Raw genomic sequence first — 17,340 nt, 5'->3', positions numbered from 1 at the left:
GGGAAATTCCGTGCGCCACAGGCACACGGGCCATTGGGCTGAAGGCACGGAGCGATGCCTGCCAGGCTCCACGGCGGCCCGGGCTCGCCCCGGCCTGTCGGGGGACAAACGCCTTCCTCCGCCGCCAGGCGCTGGGAGAAGGCCGCGGCCAAGCCCGCCCTCCCCTCTGCGCCCGCTGGGAGGGACACGGCCGGGCCCCGCCGGCCACAGGGATGCGCACGCAGCTGCCCGCTGGGCGAGGGGGGCTGAGGGCGCCCGGCCGCCCCCCGCCATGCCAGCTGCCTCGGCGGCGGCAGGACCCACCTCCCCCTTGGAAGCGGCCCGCTGGGCGGGGCTACGCCGGCCCTGCCCGGCCCTCCTGTTGCCATGGCAGCTGCCGCTGGCGGCGGAAGTGCCTCGCGGCGCTGGCCCCGCCCCTCCCTACCAGGCCCCGCCCCCCCCCCGCCGCCGCCACGGCCCTCAGAAGATGGCGGACGGCGGGGCAGCTCCCGCGCAGCAGGAAGGGGACGTGTCCGCGGCGGCCGGCGGGGGCCGGCGGGATCGGCAACCCCGCAGCAGCGGCCGCCCGCCCAGCGCCCGGGATTTGCAGGTGAGCGGGTGGAGTGGGCGTCCCATCCCTCCGTGGGGCGGGGCCGAGCGGGGCGGGGTGCCGCGCCGTGCTGCCGCGGGGCGCCCCTGGCCTAACCCCCCGGCTGCCCCCGAGGGCGGCGGGCGCCGCCCGTCGGGGCTGTCCCCGCGTAGCCAGGAAGGACTGGGCCCCTGGGCAGGGGCTGTCGTGTTCCTTTCTTTCCCCCGCCCCCGTCTGAGGCTGGGAAAGGGAGGGCGCCTCTGAGAGGGGACGGGGCTCTGTGGGAGACTGTGTCGGCGTGTGTGGCGGTCGCTCTCCAGGGGCCGGGGCGGCTCTCCCGACACCTCCGTGCCTGGGTTTTGACTGTACTTGAAGTTATTTTGGCGCCGTTGTATTTCTTGATTATTTGTAGGAGTGTCTTTTTCGGCACGAAAACGGCAGTCTCCGCAAATGTGGTGTAAGGCTAAGGGCAGGGTCTTTTCCCAAGTTTTGAGAGAGTGTCATCACAGATGTGACGCGGCATTGGTACTTAAATGCTGAAATGCAAACGCTTTTAGTAGTATTCTTTTTTTGTGTGTGACTTTTAAACTGTATGAAAGTCCCAAATAATTTTGCAACAAATTGATTGGAAAACAGACGGAACTTCTGGTAACTGAAACAGCCCCTTTTTATGTAATTGTACGTAATTAGCAGAGAAAGATGGATATAATTTTCTTTTTTTCTTGGGTTCTATTTGCAGTTGTAGGGTTTTGTTGAGATTAACTTTGCTACAATAAGTAACAGTAATAAAGACTGTGACATTCTGTTTGTAAGGTCTTTAGTTAGCCAGCTGAAAACAATTGGTAAAATGTTAAAAACAAAAAAAAGTACCCTCCTGGATCAGTAGCACAGACCATCCATCCATCCAATTTCTTGTGGCACCGTAAGAGACGAGGTATGAGGAAAGCACAGAAGCCTGACGATGCCTTTTTACATTCCCTCAGCATCCTCCAGTCTTTGGATTAGGGACAGTAAAGGGTATATCTTTGCCTGTTCATTTCTGTGTCCACTTACGGATTTGTCCATGACTTAAGCCAGCAGCTTTACATATCTACAATATATTTGCTTGTATCCTCAGATAGAATGGAGATTGTGGTTTTCTTGAGCTGTCTCATTACTCAGTTTAATTTTTTTAATCAGTATAATTCCTCGGCTCATATTTTTTCCCTGCAGAAAGTGCCTCATGGTAATATGGGATTAATATCTTGTGTTCATAGCAGTGTGTTTTGAAGGACAGATGATGTTTCATTTCATTTTAATTTGTGTTCCTCTAACATAAAACTAATGAAATTGTAACCTAATACCTATTCTAGAGTGTATGATAAAATGTTAATACCACTTCCATAGGGTGAACAAAATAGTTTAAGGACAAAATTAAAGGATGATTTGACAAACAAAGTAGAATAGTATTCGGGGCAAAAGTAAGATTGTTAAAAAATTATGCTAGGTGTGCCTTGCCCAACTTCCTAAAAAATAACTTGCCAGCAATATGACAGCATTTGGGGAACCTGTGGGAATCTTGTTGTTGTTTTTTTGGTTTTTTTTAAAAAAAAAAAGTGTTTGCAATGATGTCTTGAATTCAAGACAGCAAGGCTGAATTTGTTCTTAATTCTGGCACAAGCTTATTTGAGTTTTTTTTCTATTTCTGTGTAAAATGTTTGTAAAATTTATTGTGCTTCTCAGTCTTATCAGAGGGCTAGCTGGCAACTTTGAGTTTGCTAACGTTAATAAGGTGATGCTTAATATATACTGTGTATATACTTTTGTGATTCTGAATCTAATACAGGCTGCATGTAGCTAGTGAAGTGCTATGAAGCAAAAATGACATCAGAGTACAAGTTCCAAGTCACAATGTCATTAAGCATTGTGTGTTTTTTTCATAAAGCAGAAAGGAAGTTGAATTTAGAGAAGTAGTTTGGGTTTCTCATGTTGATGTTTCTAATTTTCTGGTGATGCACACATTTTACATTAGGTTTTTTGTATTTCTGTTCCATTATGTAGTTCTAGAGTTACAAACTTCTGTTTCCTACAGTTGGCCTTGGCAGAGTTGTATGAAGATGAAGCTAAAAGGCAGTCATTGTGTCCTGACAAACCAACAGCTACAAAGATCAGTAACACAAAAGTATCACAGAGGTAAGATGTGCTTTGTACTTTGGAAATGTGTTGAATAGAGTACTGTATTAGCTCATAAACTGTCGTCATGCTTACTGAATCTCCTTCTTGTATAAAAAGTCATCTATAGCAGTTCATGATTCAGAATTGTGAATCACTGTAATAGTGCATAGTCTGTGTCTTCTCAGAATGCGTTGAAAATTGTATTTTAAAATAATAAAATGCATCTTAAAATAATAAATAATATTGTATATGATAATACAATCTATTATATGTATTATTATATTATGTATTTATACCTTTGTGCTCTATGGTATTCCAAAACACTTTAAAGCCACTTCAGATGAGATTAAGATACTGTAAGTGAAACTCTGTGTTGCACTTTGTTTACACAGATAGAAATCTTGAAATTTGTGGTATCAGAAGAATCAGTTCTTTGTTTCTTCAAAGTTCAGCAAATCAGTAGTCTGTGTGAAACTTGGCAAGTGATTTGAGTGTTGTACTTATGTCAGTACCTGATGAAACAAATGTTCATTTGAAAAAAGATTAGTGGGTTCATTAGTAGGCTCCTGTGGTTGAGAGAAATAAGAAAGGCTTCTTAATGAATTTGTCAGTGTTTGGCAGGTGGAAGAAAAGACATGGAACTATGTGTAAATCCAGGTTTTGTTGACCTGCAGTATTTACAGTTCACATAGCATTTCAAGGTTCAGTGTAGTTTACAATTTTTTATGAAGAAATCTTGCCAATTTTTAATTAATTTTTATTAAATTGTTGTAAAGAAGAGAAGTCTTTACATCATTACTATCAGTAATGCCATAACAAGTCTTGTATTTGGCTTGTCTTTCAATTACTGCTGCCAATATGGATACCTGTTTTAAAGGAGGTTAAGCAGCAGAAAAATACTAGTCGCCAGAGCCATGCTTCAAATGCATCTGCAAATGCAGATCTTCAGGAGTAGGGATTTTAGCACAGTATGTGACACTGGGAAAAGAATAGCTTTTTTTATGACTTTCTTTGGTTTTGATGAAACCACCTGAGTTGACTTATCAGCTACATAGAACACAGTTTATAAATAAAGCAAATGGCTCCATTTACTGATGCATATTGTGAAGTTACAACTTCCCACTCCAACTGAAGAAAAAGCTGCAATACAGTATCTCAGATACATCAGTGTGGTAGCTGTTAGCAAATGCTTGCACTTTCTTGGCAATCATACTGGAATCTGTCTGAGAAAGAAGAGATGGCTGCTATTTGTATGGTATCCAAAATGAGATGTTTTCTTGTAGTACACATCGGTTTGCTCTCAGATGAGCAGTGTATTAATTGCAAGGAATCATCGTGCAGTTCTTGAAGTCATCTGCTTGGCTTGTTTTCCACAATTGCAGGTATAGAAGAATGTCTCTGGGCCCTGTTGGAACAGATGGCATATTATATATGCTGGCACGATGTGTAAGCTCCTTTAAGAAACGTAAAGCTATTGGCCCCATAAAACCTACAATGGGACTAAAGAAGAAAATACAAGAGTTTAAAGTGTTTCTAGTGCCCATGACCTAAGTCCATAATAATATACTTTTTTTCTGAGAAAGTAATAAGAAGCAGATCGTTCACTGGGTGTAGAATTACATTGTTTTATCAACACGGATACTTAAAAAAGCAGTGGCCTACTGCTACATTTTTAACTCAAAGGTATAGTAATTGGGCAAATTGAATAAATATGAAGTAGTGGTCTGCCATTACTTATGTAGCAGATTTTATGTATGTTCTTATCCCGTGGTAGTCAGCTACCTCGTATACGTCTTGCATTAATTAATTTTATTATCAAGTACTACAGGGTAAGAGCACATACCTGTATAGCTTTTCCTGGCATTTTTACAAGCTAATAACCCTAGCTTGTCCTGCAGTAGCTTATCAGTCTGCCCCTATTGTAAAACAGAATTTGATTCTGCATTTTAACCATCTTTTGAAAGTCTTTGTGAAGTTGCCATTCTAAGTATTTTTAAAATTGCATGAAATAGAAGTGAGAACTAGTTTTTAGGATCCTCGTAGACAGGGACTCCAGGATGTCGAGCAAAGCCGATGTTGACTTTACCAGGCAAGTTAACCTCTTGACAAAAAACAGCTAAAATGTGGAAAGAATTTAAAGTTTAATTCTAATAATCTGGATTCTGAAACTGCTGTTGAGCTTGCATATTACCTTTGTTATCTGTGAGACCAGCAGTGGCATGAAGCAGAATTCTGCATAACCTGTGTTAGAATAGGATAGTTCAGTTGAAAGGGACCTACAACGATCATTTAGTCCAACTGTTATTGCAAAATGACTTTGCCATACATGTACAAATTCCTGCTTATTCACTGTAAGGCATTCATGGCTGGTACTTTGGCAAAAAGAACACCCCAACAACAAAAGAAACGGGATGGAGGGAGCAAACCAAACCCAACAACTTGATATCCTTAGTTTTTGAAGAAGTAGTGTCAGAAGTTAGATATGAAGTACTTAGGGAAGTGTTTGTACCAGTCATCTTCAAACTTTTCTTTTATTCTCTTGGCAGTCTTAAAATTGATTCTCTTAGAAGGTTGAGGAAACCAGAGAGAAGCATGAGCGATGACAAAGAAAACCAAAGGTATTGTTAAAACAGAAAAAGTCATTTAACAATTGTGAAGGGATTTGGGTTTTTTTTGTGACATTTACACTTTGCTCCCCCCTGTTTTTCAAAATGCATGTGAACTAAGTCTATGCTGCAGAGAGCTAGTAACTACAGAGATGCTATTAGAGTAAGTGTTTGCTGTACACTGCTGTAGTAAAACAATGTTTAGCAGAATCTGGCTGTAGTGGTCTAGGACCTGTAGATGCCTTAATACGTGACTGTGTGGATGTTAAAAGTTGTAACTTACACTTGGACTCAAAAGCTTTTTTGTCTTTTCTCAAATATCCTGAATTTTCTGTGTATCCATTACTCAAGTATTTGAGTACTTCCTTTCTTTCTTGAACACAAATTCTAGTGAGAATTCTTGTTTCATTTCCTTAGCACTAGCATTCTTTTGAATCTAATGAAAGATTTTCCATATAAATGGCATTTGGGATGATAAATGCAGATGTATATACAAAGGAGAAATGATATTAAGGCATTGTCGCTTATGTGACATCATAAAAGCAGTATGATTGTACAGCACCTTCATACCCACTCTTTGGGGGTAATTATAAAATATGGTGGAATCAACAGCATTTTGAAGTCATTGGTCTGAGAGGCAGTTTCACATGGATTGATGTGCCTTAACCCAATTGGTTAAATGAAAAAGTTAAGGAAAGTAGGAAGCACTTACTTTATTAGTTATTAACACTTCTTGTAATCAAAGACAAAACACTCAGGTTTGCCAGGCTTACCTGGCAAAAAATATAAAGTATAAAAAATATAAAATAAAATATATAATATATAATTATATGATCTAATATATATAATTATATACAATAAATATATTTTAAATAAAATGTATTAAAAATATCTTGATCTTCATAATCAAGCAGATAAGTTTTGATCAGAATTATTTGTCTTTAAGAGCTAAAGTGGAGCTGTGTTGAAGAAAAAGAACATCAATTAGCTTTCACAGTGGTTTCTGCAGTTTCTAAAAGGTCTTGAAAGGTCAATTAAATTTATTAAAAACCTTCCCATTTCTGGTCGGAATGGAAGTATACTAGATCTTTGATTTATAAGATTAAATTGTGTCACTGTTTGGGTTTTCCAACAACAGTTGTTCTGCCAAGGTAGTGTTGGTTGTGAATCGGTATTCTAACAAGACTAGGCACAGTCCCATGCACAGGACAACCCTGAGGAAATTGTTCTTTCTGGGAGCGGGTGGCATCCACATCAGATGAGGTATGTAAAGCCACAGGTGCATCAGGGATGCACTTAAACATATGGCCTTGGCCCCTAACCTCTTGGGTCTGTTCCAGAAGGCACACTGGTAGTTTTGTTAGTGAAATATCTTTGGACTAGTGCTGCTTGGATTGCTGGGAAGGTCAGAATCAAGTGGAACATTTCTGTGATCAGAAAGAAAAGGCTTTGTGCCAGATTTGGCTTGTTCTTCATTAATTTTTTTTCTTTGAGAAGAGGAAAATTATGCTTATCATTTAAAGCATTGCTACTTTTGAACATTACTGTTCTAAAGATTTTATTCAGGTGACTCGGAATATAGAGGATTACAAATTTCTGGGGCTTCTACAAATCCAAGTAAAATTGTTGCTGAACTCTTCAAGGAAGCGAAAGAACATGGAGCTGTCCCATTAGATGAAGCATCAAGATCATCTGGAGATTTCAGTAAAGCCAAGGTAAAAGTTAAAAGATATTTTGATCTCTATTTACATTAGTCTCTCTGAAACTTATCTGACCACGTGAAAGCAAATATGCGTTTTTGTAGTTTGTAAATAGCAGAGGATTTGATCAACACAGTTGTGTGTTATCATAGCTTGCTCTAGAAACTAAAGTAGGGAGGAACGACACAATTTCAGGAGAAATCATTAGAAATCAACCAGAACTGTAATTATTTGCTTTATTTTTAATTAAAAGTGATTTAATCAAATAAATAGCCATTGCATCGCAAATCAGAATCTTCTTATCTGTTGAATTACTACTAGAGGGTAGTGGTCAATGGCTCAATATGCAGATGGGTATCAGTGCCAAGTGGTGTCCCTCAGGGGTCCATACTGGGACCAGCATTGTTTAATATCTTCATCAATGACATAGACAGTGGGATCGAGTGCACCCTCAGCAAGTTTGCAGATGACACCAAGCTGAGTGGTGCAGTTGACATGCCTGAGGGACAGGATGCCATCCGGAGGGACCTGGACAAGCTCAAGAAGTGGGCCCATGTGAACCTCCTGAAGTTCAGCAAGGCCAAGTGCAAGGTCCTGCACCTGGGTCAGGGCAGCCTCTGGTATCAGCAGAGGCTGTGGGATGAAGGGGTTGAGAGCAGCCCTGAGGAGAAGGACTTGGGGTACTGGTGGATGCAAAGCTGGACGTGAGCCGCGAATGTGCGCTCACAGCCCGGAAGGCCAAACAGTGTGAACAAGAAGGTATTTCACAAGAAGCATGGCCAGCAGGTTGAGGGAGGTGATTGTCCCCCTCTGCTCAGCTCTGGTGAGACCCCACCTGGAGTGCTGCATCCAGCTCTGGAGCCCTCAGCACAGGAAAGTCATGGACTTGTGGGAGCGGGTCCAGGGGAGAGCTACAAAAATGATCAGAGGGCTGGAACACCCCTCCTGTGAGGGCAAGCTGAGACAGCTGGGGTGGTTTAGCCTGGAAAGGGGAAGGCTTCAGGGAAACCTTATAGTGGCCTTTCGGTACTTAAAGGGAGCTTGTAAAAGAGATGAGGACGACTTCTTAGCAGGGCCTGTAGTGATAGGACAAGGTGCAAGGGGTTTAAACTAGAGGAGGGTAGATTTAGACTAGATATAAGGAATACATTTTTTTACATGTGGGTGGTGAAACACAGGAACAGGTTGCCCAGAGAGGTGGTAGATGCCCCATCCCAGTAAACCGTTGAGATCAGGTTGGACGGTGCTCTGGGCAACCTGACCCAGTTGAAGATGTTACTGCTTATTGCAGGGGTTTGGAGTAGATGACTTTTAATAATCCCTTCCAACCCAAACTATTCTATGATTCTAATCATAACTGAAAGGCATCACCTAGAACCTGCATAGCCTATTTATGGTTATTAGGTATAAATTTCCACTTGGAAATGTGAAAGTTAGGATAGTGTATTTGCTTTTTATCACAGAAGCGAGCTTTCTGATGCTTTTATTTGTACCTAGGTAGGGATTTTAATAAACTGTTTCAGGTATTTATTTCAATAAGCTTTTCTATGTTTGTTTTTTTTTGCAGTCATTTTCTGGTGGTGGATATAGATTGGGTGACTCATCACAAAAGCACTCTGAATATATATATGGAGAAAATCAAGATGTAAGTAAAATTTTGAAAACAGAATCTCCAACAGATTCCTACTTAATCATGTTTACAGCTTGAAATGCCAGTATTACTGTAACTATGTCTATGAGGAAAAACTAATATCTAATTATTAGGAATGTGTTATACAGGAACTGTTCAAAGTGACCGCAGAGGACAGATATTCATTGGATACCCCTAAGGTCTCCATTATGGAATTTTCTGACACAAATTACTTTGAAATTCTTGGCAGACATTCCTTTCAATTACTTTCTTCCAGGTGTTGTTCTGCTTCCCCCTAGCTATGCTAACATTTTAATTCTCTTATATTAGGCGTTGTTTCTTCTTGTGGCTTGCAAAGTAGCCAGTCTGAAACTGGAGGATATGGATGTATTCTAGGAATGGTTAAGCAGCAGGTTAGAGGCCTTCTGAAAATAGTCTGGCCTTTCTTTCCTCTCACTTAAAAAACAGGGAGTGAGGGATAAAGGGGGGAAAAAGTTCTCTACACTTTACATTTGTGTGAATGGCTAGAGCATATATTATGCTTATCTAGAAATAAAACCAAGAAATGAGTAAGGCAAAGGATATGGTTCAGGCAGACCAGAAGCTGCTACCATCTATCCTTTTAAGTCATTCTTCTACCCTCTAAGTAACAGCCAGCTGTACTGAGCCAGAAGCCTGTTGCAGTGGGTTACCATAACTGGGGTCACTGCCTAGGGGAGCGTAGCCGTGCTACACTGCAGGGCAGTTGGAGGGAAGACAGGTGCAGGCTCTGAAGGTGAAAGCCTCTGGACATACAGGCACACAGCAAAATAATAAGGGAGCAAAGGAGATTGGTTTCCAGGTTTCTCAGCTTTTGAGCGGAATGGAGCTAGTATCAACTTTATCAGAGCTCAGCATATAATTGAGGAACGAGTAGTTTTTGCTGTAACTGATGTGTCAGCAGTAATTTGTAATTTTATGGATTTATTTCTTAATTTATCAACAAGAAACTGCTTCTGAAAGTAATTGGAATACTGTGAAGATCACTACAGTCGCTGTATCATCTGTTATGTCATGGATAGCAGATTAAGAGATTCTTTTTCACCAAGTGTGGAAGTGGTCTTGAGGTAGATGGTAGCCTAATACTTGCTTTTTTTAAAAAAAGATTCTAGCAATGATAGTTACAGTGCAGTGCTCTGTTCTTCTCTCTCTTGCATTATTTGTGGTCTGCTATAAAATCTTTTAAATATAGACCAAAAGTTGTGTAACTAATCTGTATAAAATTGAAATACCTTATTTGTCTATCTTCAGTTTTCTAGTTTTTTGATTTCACCATTTTTGATAGGTTCAAATTTTGCTGAAACTGTGGAGGAATGGCTTCAGTTTAGATGACGGCGAGTTGAGATCTTATTCAGACCCAACAAATGCTCAGTTTCTTGAGTCTGTTAAAAGAGGGTAAGTTAAAATGACAACTTTTTTGAGGTATGTTTTAAAAGTGAAGTGAAAAAAATGCTTACTCCACATGCTTATAATTACTAAAAGCTCCAGGCTTCTTCTCTGCCTGCACCCATAAAATACACTCTGTATTTCTCATCAGATGCATGGGACATTTGAAAATTTGGAACGCATTGGTTTCTTCTGGTGGTTTAACTCTGAATGGTACTTGTTACAGCTTTTAGTTTCACGTGTTGTGTTAGTGTATTCTAGGTTTTGACTGTCAGCTCACTGATACTTTTTTTTTCTGTATGAAATCAATTCAAAAAACAATTGGATATCTATGACTTTTAAAGTGAACAAAGTAATAATATCAGCTCATGTTGTACTGTGCAAGATTTTTTGTGTAACTTTGTATTGCTGTTCAGAACATAATCAAGAAACTTTTATTTTTGTAATTTTGTAATTAAGGGAAATTCCTGTGGAACTGCAGCGACTTGTTCATGGTGGCCAGGTTAATTTGGATATGGAAGACCACCAAGAACAGGAATATGTGAAGCCTAGACTGCGATTCAAAGCTTTCAGTGGTGAAGGACAAAAACTTGGAAGGTAAAATCGCTAGGGTTTTTTTTGTGTTCGTATAATATTTCAAAAGATGGATTTAATCAATTAGGAGACTGTTGGAGAAGCTAATCAGGTGACAAAAGCAGTATCAAATTATTCTGTGCTACAAGCCTTAGCCAGCCTTGATTTCAGTCACCAATAATCATGAAAGCTTGTATATAATCAAAAGTTAAGTCATTGTTCTCTGTTGGAACTGCTCATAGATTTGCTAGATGCTGTGTGCTTTGTTGTGACTGAGATTTCTCTGCCTGTTCTTGCATATCATTTTACTTATTTTTTTTTAAACTTCAGTCATGTTTAAAACAGGAGCAAAGGAAGCTGAAAGGTGATTAGTACTGTACAAATTTAATGAGAAACTCTGGATAGAGGAAGCAGGCCCAAATAAATTGTTCCCCATTTCATGACAAACAGGTGGAACTTAGTTATGCCACTAAGGATGTACTCTGCTCTGGCTTAGCTACAATACATTGTCTTTTACTGCTGGGATCATCACAAAGGGAATAGGAGATGCTATTGTAGCAATATGGCTGATCCCCGACTTAATACAGATGGAGAGTATTTTTATATGGGAGCAACTCCTATATTTTTTTTATCTGGAATTAAGCAGCACAAATATTGTCCTGAAATATAACCTTGTAAACAGTCGCTCATTTTAAGTTATACAAAGTAAATCTGTTAGCTTTAAAAAATGTGAACTATTTTTTAATTTGATCCGAAATAAATAAACAATAAATTGTATCAAAATCTCTCAACTTTTACTAGGATTTGATTTTAAAACTTCAAATGCAAAACTGCAAAAATCTATAGTAGGAGTGGTGTGTTTTTTTTAAGGCAAACAACCAGAGAAATTGTACCTGCTCTCCTACATGAAATAATACTGCAAAGCCTGGTTTGTTGGAGAGGAGGAGTTCAACTTTTAACCTTTGATTTGGTCCCCCACTTCCTCCTATTCTAACACCATCTCCAACTACAATATAAAGTTCATATATGTAGTAAAAAAAATGAAATTTAATAATTTACAAAAGTTTACCCCTGATTCTGTTCCATTTGCTGTCCCAGTGCGAGGGTAGGCTGATGCTGTTAAAACTCTTAATATGTGTGTAATTCAATTGAACTGATATATAGTGTGCCAAAACTCATTCCCACAACTGAACATTTCAGACTGCTTTGTCTAAAAGTGCATAATCTCTGTTCAGCTAAAGTTGGTCAGTGAGAGTAATGTGACCTCAACTCTTCCAATCATTAGCCTTTTCACATAACAATTATAGGCATTTCATCTTTTTAAAAATGAGGAAATGTGCTCAGTAAAACTGAGAAGGTGGTAAGCTCTGGTAGGGGTGACATAGGGAACAATTGTATACGATAACTTCTTCACCTGAGCACTTGCTTAGATTTTTGAAGAAAAGAGATCAGGAAGAGAGATGGTTCTGTATATAAGAAAATGTGTACACCTGTTGTGGCATTTTTATTTGTTTTGGTAGCCAATGAAGTCTCAGGTATGCAAGCAATGAAAGGAGTGGCCAAATGGTTATACCCAATTGGAGTACGTTCTCTTTATACTACATGTGAAAAATTCCATGCTTACTATGTGGTGATATCAATTACCTGTTAATATTGTTTGTGCTTAAAATGGGTGGGGGGTGCCCAGAATTATATAGTAGTGATCATGAAAGCAATTACTAAAGCAGTTTGGGTCTTTTGTGCACTATAATGCTGCATGATTAATTTTTAATACGGTCCAGGAGGTGCAATATATAAATCTTGGCATCAGACTGTCATGCTCTGTAAGCATAAACAAAGATAGTTTTGTTTCTACTTGATTACCTGTTTAAAATCATGCAAATGTAATGATATGCACTGTTATAAGAATGAAATATTGCAATAATTGACAAGAAACTACAAAAGCATTATTTGTGTCTGTTAGAAAAGCTGTGTTTATACTTAGTTCAGATAACATTGAGAGGATTTTCATTGCTCATTTGTACTATGTATATATTGTAGTAATTCAGTGAAAAAGACAACTGAAGCAGTTCTGATTTGTCTCCTCTTAGTAACATCTGGTTTGGTTTTCTTCCAATCCTTTAGCCTTACACCTGAAATAGTCAGCACACCTTCATCCCCAGAGGAGGAGGAGAAATCCATTCTTAATGCACCTGTCCTGATTGATGATTCCATGCCAGCCACTAAAATTCAAATTAGATTAGCAGATGGAAGCCGATTAATACAAAGATTTAATCAAACACACAGGTAAATTGATTCTGCATCAATGCAGGAAACCATAACTGTTTTGCTAAGTTTGTGGTTTGTCATTGAACGAGTATCAGCAAGACATCAAAAGGGGAAAATACAGCTCCACTGAAATGTGTAGCTCTTGTGTCATTTTCATAATATAGATGTTCTTCTAAATTTGCTGTCAAAGCAAAATTCTGTACACAGAAGCACAAGACATTTGATAACTGAAAAGTCACAAACTTTTATAACCAATTATGCCCTGTGATTTGTAAGGACACAGTACCAGCTGTAACTTCTCAAGGTGACTGAAATCTGGACAGCCTCACTATGTAGTCATCCCAGCCCTGGGCTCTTGTTGGTATTAGCATGTGGCTGACTCAAATGCCACTGTGAAGGCACTTTATTGCAGAGTGTGGAATATAATCTCAATTGGAATATAGTGTTCACACGACAGGCAGAGAAGTCCTGTGGCCCATAATCGAGAGCTTCAGCTTTCTATCTCGTTATACTTGAGACTGTGACTAAACATGACATGGGTTATAAGTTTAGGCTGCAGCCAATACTCAGAAGGGTATATGGATGTAATATGCTCATTTGTAATTCTGGCATGTGGGCTGGACATAATTCTGACAACCTTTGTTTTGTTTTGGATGGCCATCTCCTAGGAACTGGCAGTGTGTGAACTTGCTGGGTTTTTAGATCTGTTAGTAGTTTGCTGATTAGAGTTTACCATCAGTTTTATTGACATTTTTGGGGCATTGCCACAAATGGTGTTGGCCAACTCCATTTATTTGCCTAAGGGGTTGTTTTAGTGCAAGGTTCTGCAAAGCTCTGCTTTGCGCTGCATGGCTCAGAGACCTTTGGGCAGAGGGCAGAGATTTGGGCAGTAGTTCCACCCACATTTCACAGCAAGCAGGGTTCAAGCCAACCCTGATCTGAAATCTGCACCATTTTGTTAGAACAGAGCTGAAACTGAGCTTGAACCCCTCCAAGGAAGGAATGGAGGTGGTCTTAGCATGGGGAGTTCACCTGTTGCCTTTTCTTTTTTTTTCCTTCTAGTTCAGAATAAGGGCAGAACCAGTATGCAGCTTTCCTCACCTGACAACATACACAGAGCACAATGAGGCAATTTTAGCGGAGATGCTAGTAGGGAGGAAGAAACAGCAGTAACTTTTCATATTTTAGCAGACATGGTAATGTACACTGATGGCACAGGCCCAGATCCTTTCTTCATAGCACCTTCTGGAAGAGTACCTTAGATAAACATTAGGGCTTATTGGGAGCCTCTGTAGCTATGATGTGTTTTCTTCTATCTGCGTGAAAGGGTAGAAGTGGTAAACCTCACAGTAACATCTGTAACCAGGGTTCTGTTGACAAGCTTATTTTAATCATTATTAACTTTTTCTTGGATGTGAATCTTTGTAGTTATCCTTGCCATATGTATGATCAAAATCAGCTACTGAAAGGCATTGCTTCTGTCATAAGCCTTGAAGACTGATAAAAGCTGAAGTCTCTGCTTATTTGGCTACAGTAAATCTACTTACTTATTAGTTAGGAGAAATCTTCAATGATTTATTCTCAGCTTACTGTCTTAGAATGGAAACCTCAAATATAAGATTTTTGTCTCTAAAATCTTACTTATTTTTCATCCATGTATTATAAAGCTAAATTATTCTTGTTATACTGTCAATGTGATTGTTTTATTAACTATTGTTCAGAAGTGTGGTGCCAAGTGAAAACAGGGGAAACCTCTTGCTGTTGAAGTGCGTTAATAATTGCCCTCTGTTTTCTCATTACTGTCACCATATATTTTAAGATTCCTCCTTCCATTAATAATTCAGTCTTTTTAGAATATACTAATTAATAGTGAAATTTTGGCAGCTGGTGTTGAAATTACGTGACTTTCTGTGCTGTCAATTTGCAATATACTTCTCTGTTACCAATTTTATTTCTGCTATTTGAGAAAAGAAGCAACGTGCATTTCAATTGTTCCGGGTTTTTTATGCAAGAAGCAAGATTCTAGGCTACAACCATTAGTGATCTGGATCAAATGGAAATGTAAAATCAGTGGGACATAATAAATGGTTTAGTCTGTTAGAAGGTTTTGTGTTCTCTGATCATCTCAGAGATTTATGTCAAAATAGAATCATACACAATTGTCATGTCCATGTCCTTTCCACAGGATTAAGCATATTCGAGACTTCATTATCCAGTCCCGTCCAGCATTTGCAACAACTGATTTTGTTCTTGTGACTACCTTTCCAAATAAAGAGCTAACAGATGAAAGCCTGACACTACAAGAAGCAGACATACTTAACACTGTGATTCTTCAGCAATTAAAGTAATCTTACACTTGTTTGTACAATATAGGGCGTGTGCTGTATTGTCATACAATATGTTTCCAACAGATGAAAAAACAAAAGACCAGTGTCTTTTATTCCCCCACTTACATGGATCAGATTTTTGGGTTTCATGTCTTCCAGCTATAGCATATCTACATTTTTATTTTAATTTCTTAACTTCAGTATTAAAATTAAGCTTTCTTATGTTAGTGTGTTTCAAATCACTTCTTGTACTAAATGTGAAATGAGATGTGACTTTGACTATTATTTTGAAGGGGATGGGGGAAGAAGCATTTTTTGAAGGGGACAGTATCTTTCATACAGTTGGTAAGATTTGCACTATGGAAATGTTTTATGCTGCATTGACAAACAGCCATTTGAAAACTTAGCCTGTAGATTGTTTACTTTCCAAGTTGTATTAATATTAAGGTATTCTGTTTAATAGGTTGACAGATAATTAAAGCCCTAATGTAATTTTTGGATATTCTGTTTGTAGTGTTTCATGGTGCAGTATAATATTTATATTCTGGGTTTTGTGTAATTTTCCCTGTGTTGTCGCTCACATGAGTGAATCGGGTCAGGAGATGCAAAACGCGGCTATTGCAGACTATAATAGATTGTTCTCATTTGTATTCTAGTTGTTCTACTTGTGGTGAAAATAAGTACAGTTCTTTTCTTCCTGAAGTAAAAGAAATGGGAGAGATGACTGTAATCTGGAGAAATGCTGTGATGTAGATTCCATGAGAGTGTGCCTGTGGTCACTTCGAACCTGAATATGCAGTTGAACCCTGTGCGGCTACATGATTCTTCACATGAGCAGTTACTTAAATAACCCCAAACAAAAAAATACTGAGGTTCACAAACACAAAATTTGTTTATGCTGTCACTTGCATGCACAAAAGTAGATGTGTTAATTGGTCATGTATTTTTTACCTGAATTTCAGGTCTTTATATTTGAAATTTTGGCCAAAGGTATTTTGTAATATTCTATGGGGATTTGGTTGTGCAGCTTTCACTATACTTGTTTGGAAGCTGTATAATTAAACCCCTTGATCTTTGAAATGATATATTTTTCCAAATAACTTGGCCCTATTGCAGGTAGGAATCTTATGTTGTGGGCAAACTGGCTGCTGTGCTTTGTAGTATGCAGTTTTATAGTATTTGTGGCTTTATATCAGATGAGTGGATCATGCTCTGAGGGAGGCTAAATGGGCTGTGTCTCTTGTACTGATGTATGTGTTAAAAATGCTGTTTTCACTAATTATTCTGAAAATATCAATATTTATTTATGCTAAGCTTATAATTGCTCAGTATATTTGATTAATCTTACATTTTTCCTTAAAGTAGATATTTGACTGAGTAAATTTTAAACATGCAGTTGTATTTGAAGTGTTTTGTTTTGTAATCTGAATATCTGCATGGTTTTAGTCATAATTCATTTCATGTGCGAGTAATTAAAGTTTTAAACTAAAAAGATCATGGGCAACACTTATCGTCTTTCCAGTTTATGTTGTGATGAAGCAGTGATTGTGTGGCACAACAAATATTTAAGCTTAAATGGAAAGGAACGGACACTGACTATGCATATATTCTATATACTAACACTTCTCTATATAAATGCAAGGCCAAAGTCAATATTGTGATATCTGTCTTGGGCAATCTGTGATTTAGGCATTTTGAGTTCAGAATATAGGTAGAGTTACATTGCTTATTGCTTCTGAAGACCATTATTAATTAAGTGCTGATGTACGAAGGACAGTGGTTAACTAAGTTGTGGGGGTTTTCCCTCTTGCTATGTCAAAAAACACAACTGCATATTATCACAATCTCTTTGTTTCAAGTAGCTGGTAAATTTTAGTGTTCAGTAGCAGCTGAGAGTAACTGGGGGTGCCAGTAGGTGACATTATTTTGTCAAGCACTAAGAAAATGTAGTGCTTATGTTTAAATATTCCACTGTTTCTCTGTACTTTAAAACCTCTAGAATCATCCATCTCATAATTTTATGTCATATCTTTTATTAACATTAAATTCTGACTTGTATAGCTAACATCTTGGCATTTTTGGCACAAAA

The 17,340-nt window shown here is 38.9% G+C and overlaps 1 protein-coding gene across 2 annotated transcripts; it reads left to right on the top strand.

The window, feature by feature from the left end:
* The first annotated feature begins 430 nt into the window (after positions 1-430).
* UBXN2B (UBX domain protein 2B) lies at positions 431-16,745 on the top strand. 2 transcript variants are annotated; one of them, XM_056331875.1, is made up of 9 exons: positions 431-589; positions 2,640-2,740; positions 5,269-5,340; positions 6,884-7,043; positions 8,596-8,673; positions 9,983-10,092; positions 10,543-10,680; positions 12,781-12,942; positions 15,110-16,745. In XM_056331875.1, exons 1-9 carry the CDS (start codon positions 467-469, stop codon positions 15,270-15,272), a joined length of 1,107 nt encoding a protein of 368 aa, XP_056187850.1. In that variant the 5' UTR covers positions 431-466; the 3' UTR covers positions 15,273-16,745. The 2 variants fall into 2 exon arrangements, with proteins under 2 accessions (XP_056187850.1, XP_056187852.1); XM_056331877.1 differs by having other exon boundaries at positions 15,054-15,180.
* The last annotated feature ends 595 nt before the right edge of the window (positions 16,746-17,340 follow it).

The sequence above is a fragment of the Falco biarmicus genome, chromosome 3 (assembly GCF_023638135.1).
Source record: "Falco biarmicus isolate bFalBia1 chromosome 3, bFalBia1.pri, whole genome shotgun sequence".
NCBI classification, from domain to species: domain Eukaryota; kingdom Metazoa; phylum Chordata; class Aves; order Falconiformes; family Falconidae; genus Falco; species Falco biarmicus.
The sequence above is the reverse complement of the archived record's forward strand: the minus strand, read 5'-3'. Positions and strand labels throughout refer to the sequence as shown.